The sequence below is a fragment of the Lipotes vexillifer genome, unplaced genomic scaffold, assembly GCF_000442215.2.
Source record: "Lipotes vexillifer unplaced genomic scaffold, Lipotes_vexillifer_v1.1 scaffold819, whole genome shotgun sequence".
Taxonomy (NCBI): Eukaryota; Metazoa; Chordata; class Mammalia; order Artiodactyla; family Lipotidae; genus Lipotes; species Lipotes vexillifer.
In genome coordinates this window covers 14,416-18,159 of record NW_006784000.1, presented here as the reverse complement: position 1 = coordinate 18,159, position 3,744 = coordinate 14,416, and the positions used below count along the sequence as shown (strand labels likewise).

Below are 3,744 nucleotides of genomic sequence, written 5' to 3'. Positions count from 1 at the left end.
TCTACGAATAACACCATGGGGACACTAAAGCAAACACAGAATATGTTCTCAAATAAAGCAAGGTCATTAGAGTCCCATTTTGACTTTTACCTCTCACACAACTTACGTATCACTTACGGCTGAGAGGCCAGTGCTACACTTTTCACATTGAAAACCTGTAGCTCTCAAGTGGGTTAAACTTCTGTTTCAGATCATATCAGAACAGTTGGAAATTAATATCAATATCTAAAACTCCTTGTTATATAGAATGACCGCTGTGGGAAGTATGTCACTGGATGAGGCCTCCTGGAGCTGTCTCGAGTCTGGACATGGCAACATGGCAGTGCTGCAAATCCATTGCCTGTACATTCAGTGTAAGAACTGTTTTTTGTCCCTTGAGAGCCCCTGGCTATTAAATCAGACTGCTGTAATTATAAGGTAAATCACTGCTGCCAATCAGAAGAGGTACTCTTTCTGATTTTCACAGACTGCATTTTGTGTGTGAAGCTCACTTTTCAAAACAGCCTCAGCACTGTCTACATTCTCTGACCTTTTTGCCTCATTTCTTCTGTATAACCTTTTCTGCTGATAAATGCGGACAGCTATGGCAGTGATGCACAGCAAGATAAAGATCACAACAGCTATCAAACCTGGTGAGAGAAGAGAAAAGAAATACAAAATCAGAATTGGTGTCCAGATAGAAACTGTAGACTTCACTGTTCAAGAAGTCATAATAAAATTACTTTCTACTGAAATCAAGCATCTAATATACATAAATTGGAAATATCAATTTCAAATCAATATCAAAACCTTAGGTATTTCTGGATCAAGTGGTATCAAAATATGTTCAGTTTACTTCTGAGTTCTATCAGTCTTGTAGGTTCACCTTCATTTACTCTGAATGTATATTATATTGGATTTATTCAGTGCATTTATATATACAATATGTTAATAACACAAGGTATTACCTACATGACTCTAAGACCATGGGGTCACTTCACATTAATACCCAGACAAGTTTTAATTATTTTGAAATTATAGAGTAATAGTAACATCATAAAATAATCAAATGTGTTTTTAATACTTAAATATGTAAACATTTTTTATTATTTATTTTATTTTATTATCATTATTATTTTTGGCTGCACCATGCGGCATGTGGGATCTTAGTTCCCCGACCAGGGATAACCCACGCCCCCTGCAGGGGAAGCATGGGGTCTTAACCACTGGACCTCCAGGGAAGTCTCTGTAAACATTTTTTAACTGAAATATAGTTGATTTACAATGTTGCGTTAGTTTAAGGTGTACAGCACAGTGATTCAGTTATACATATATACATATACATATATATCTATTTTTTTCAGAGTCTTTTCCCTTATAGGTTATTACAAAATATTGAGTATAGGTCCCTGGGTAAACAGTATGTCCTTGTTGTTTCTCTATTTTATATACAGTAGTGTGTATAGGTTGATCCCAATCTCCTAATTTATCCCCTTAAATGTAAATACTTTAATGAAGTTGATTATCAATAATTTGTTATATTGTTAAATAGCAGGAACAAGTTATGTATACGAATAATCTTGACTAATGAAATATATCGATACTAATACATAGAGTAATTATATCTATATGAGGAATACTGATTTTTTTGAAACACCTGATTGTAAATAAAAAATTGGTGGTAAATAAAAAATACCACAACTGTTAGCTATGCCAAATGGTTACCAATCCTGGCATTACGTTAAGTCAGTCTTCTTCAAAGTGTGATCTATGAATCCCTGGTGGTTCCTGGGACACTGTGAGGGGTCCACAGGGTCAAAACTATTCATAATAACTCTAAGATGCCTTTTTCACTGTGTTGTAATATCCACTGATAGGACAAAACAAGGTAAGGTCAACTTCTTGGTACCTTGGCATGAATTAAGGCAAGGCCACCAAACTTTAAAAGTGGTCACTGGGGCTTCCCTGGTGGCGCAGTGGTTGAGAGTCCGCCTGCCGATGCAGGGGACGCGGGTTCGTGCCCCGGTCTGGGAAGATCCCATGTGCCGCGGAGCGGCTGGGCCCGTGAGCCGTGGCCGCTGAGCCTGCGCGTCCGGAGCCTGTGCTCCGCAGCGGGAGGGGCCGCAGCGGTGAGAGGCCCGCGTACTGCAAAAAAAAAAAAGTGGTCACTGAATTCATAAAGTAGAAAGCAGGCATTGCACTGCCAGATTCATTTAAGAATATCCTTGATGAGGCACTAAAAATTACGCATTTTACCAAATCGTGACCTTCGGCCGTAAGTCCTTCTAACATTTTGTGTGATGATATGGGAAGTGTTTGTAAAGTACCTTCTACTGCAGCATGAAGTATGATGCTTGTCTCCAGGAAGAAGGCTAGTGTGAATATCTGAGTTGAGTTGTGAACTGAACTAGCTGCTTTTTCCTTTAAAGAACACTGTTCTTACTTGAAAGGATGACTGACAGATAAACTATGGTTGTTTTAACTGGGATATCTGGCAGACATTTTCTTTAAGATGAAGTAAATCTGTCACTTCAAGAAAAACAGGGCTTCCCCTGGGGGCACAGTGGTTAAGAATCTGCTTGCCGATGCAGGGGACACGGGCTCGAGCCCTGGTCCGGGAAGATCCCACCTGCCTCAGAACAACTAAGCCCATGCGCCACAACTACTGAGCCTGTGTGCCACAGCTGTTGAGGCCCATGTGCCTGGAGCCCATGCTCCATGGGGGGGCGGGGGCACCACAATGAGGGGGTCCCTGCACTGCAGTGGGGACTGGCCCCCGCTCGCGAGCCCACACACAGCAACGAAGACCCAATGCAGCCAAAAATAAATAAATAAATAAAAAATTTTAAATTTATTATAAAGAGAAGAAAGAAAAGAAAAACAACTGACAATGTAGGATGCCAATGATAAAAGCCAAGTTTTCAAATGAAAAATAGAATTTGGAAAACTGTTGTCTGTCACCATGAGTTTGAGAGTTCCCTTGTACTTAGACTCTTCTGATGAAACCAGTGGAGGTACTAATATAGTGTTTTCAGGCGAAAATAGGTACAATGAAAACATGTGATGTGGATGGAGTCTCATATCGTAAAACAAGGACTCTTCATCCTAGTTTAAATTAGGTATAAACAACTCTAACAAATCCAACTGAAGCCAAAACTTTGAAAGTCCTCATCAGTCACAATGGACTCCACAGCACATGATCTGATGGGCAGATTCACTACAGCCAATCATAATATTGCCAGGGGCTAAGCCGATTTTTTGGCGAGGTCAGCCTTACCTGAGAGGGACAGAAATTCCTTGTTGATAGATCCAACATAAACCTGGTAACTAAATTCTGTACTGTACTTGAAATCTGAAGAATTTACTAATGGATACGATTTTTCATAATTGGTCATATTAATAAAGAATAATTTAAATCAGAGTATCCATTTGATGTTATATATTTTGCCTTTCATCTTAGAAAAGTAATCAGTTGAGTTGCTATAAATATTCCTATTGTCTGGTTATAGGCCTCTAGTTTAAAGAAAGAGATTCTGAACAATTTCAGTTGCGGAAAGCTGATGAAATAGATACAGAGGGCAGGCTACTGCAGGCCCAGGCAGGACACCCAGACAGTCAAAGTCACGGTTGGACTCTGGAAATGGTTTGCTCCATGCATGTGATTTCCCTTTTAACTGGAGACAGTGTTATGTCAGGGTTTCTCATGTCCACGAAAAACCTTGATCTAACCTGTTATACAAAAAAAAAAAAAAAAAAAAAAAAAAA

The 3,744-nt window shown here is 39.4% G+C and overlaps 1 protein-coding gene across 1 annotated transcript in view; it reads right to left on the bottom strand.

Moving 5' to 3' along the window:
* Positions 1-435: 435 nt before the first annotated feature.
* LOC103075362 (contactin-associated protein-like 4) overlaps positions 436-3,744 on the bottom strand; it is a gene marked incomplete at its 5' end in the record, with an annotated part of 17,629 nt that continues 14,320 nt past the window's right edge. The window contains one exon of the mRNA XM_007456453.1: positions 436-629. Coding sequence (XP_007456515.1) covers positions 436-629 — 194 coding nt within the window. The remainder of the gene's footprint in view (positions 630-3,744) is intronic.